Source organism: Myotis brandtii, unplaced genomic scaffold, assembly GCF_000412655.1.
Source record: "Myotis brandtii unplaced genomic scaffold, ASM41265v1 scaffold947, whole genome shotgun sequence".
Lineage (NCBI taxonomy): Eukaryota > Metazoa > Chordata > Mammalia > Chiroptera > Vespertilionidae > Myotis > Myotis brandtii.
In genome coordinates, this window is record NW_005371908.1 from 44,767 (window position 1) to 45,259 (window position 493).

The 493-nt window shown below is 63.9% G+C and overlaps 1 protein-coding gene across 7 annotated transcripts in view; it reads right to left on the bottom strand.

Annotated features, from left to right (window-relative positions):
• The window catches only part of PAK4 (p21 protein (Cdc42/Rac)-activated kinase 4), a 66,882-nt gene that overhangs the window by 20,719 nt on the left and 45,670 nt on the right, over window positions 1-493 (bottom strand). For all 7 annotated transcript variants that reach the window (XR_001360562.1, XM_014533140.1, XM_014533139.1 and 4 more), the window contains one exon: window positions 194-493. Coding sequence is in view for 6 of the 7 variants with exons in the window: in XM_014533140.1 (XP_014388626.1) it covers window positions 194-493 (300 nt within the window). In the remaining variant the exon portion in view is untranslated. The remainder of the gene's footprint in view (window positions 1-193) is intronic.

Genomic DNA, 493 nt, shown 5'->3' on the forward strand with positions numbered 1-493 from the left:
TGTGGGGCACAGTGCTGATTGACCCTGCATCAGAGTCCAGAGGCTGCTCCCACAGAGCCCTCTGCAAGGAGCAGTGTCTGCTTTTGTAACAAGCTTGCTGGCAGAGGGGCCACCTCCTTCGGGCCTCAACACCAGCAGGTGGAGGAGCACTGGGAGGAAGGTGAGGGCAGGACAGGGAGGCCAGGAGGCCCACCTCATTGAAGAGCAGCTCACGCCTCTGCTGCTTGCGCAGGTCCATCTTCTTGACAGCCACCAGACGACCTGAGCTGCGCACAGTGGCGATGCACACAACGCCTGTGGAGCCCTCGCCAATCTTGATGAAGTTGTCCAGGTAGGAGCGGGGGTCACCAGGGTCCACCACCAACTGCAGAGCAGCCCGGAACTGCTCATGGGACACACGCTGGGGTTCCCGCTGTGGAGAGCGGGGGCCGGGAGGCCCAGAGGTGGGGGTGCCAGCAGGGGCACCGAGGGTTCGGGCTGGAGGGCTCAGCTG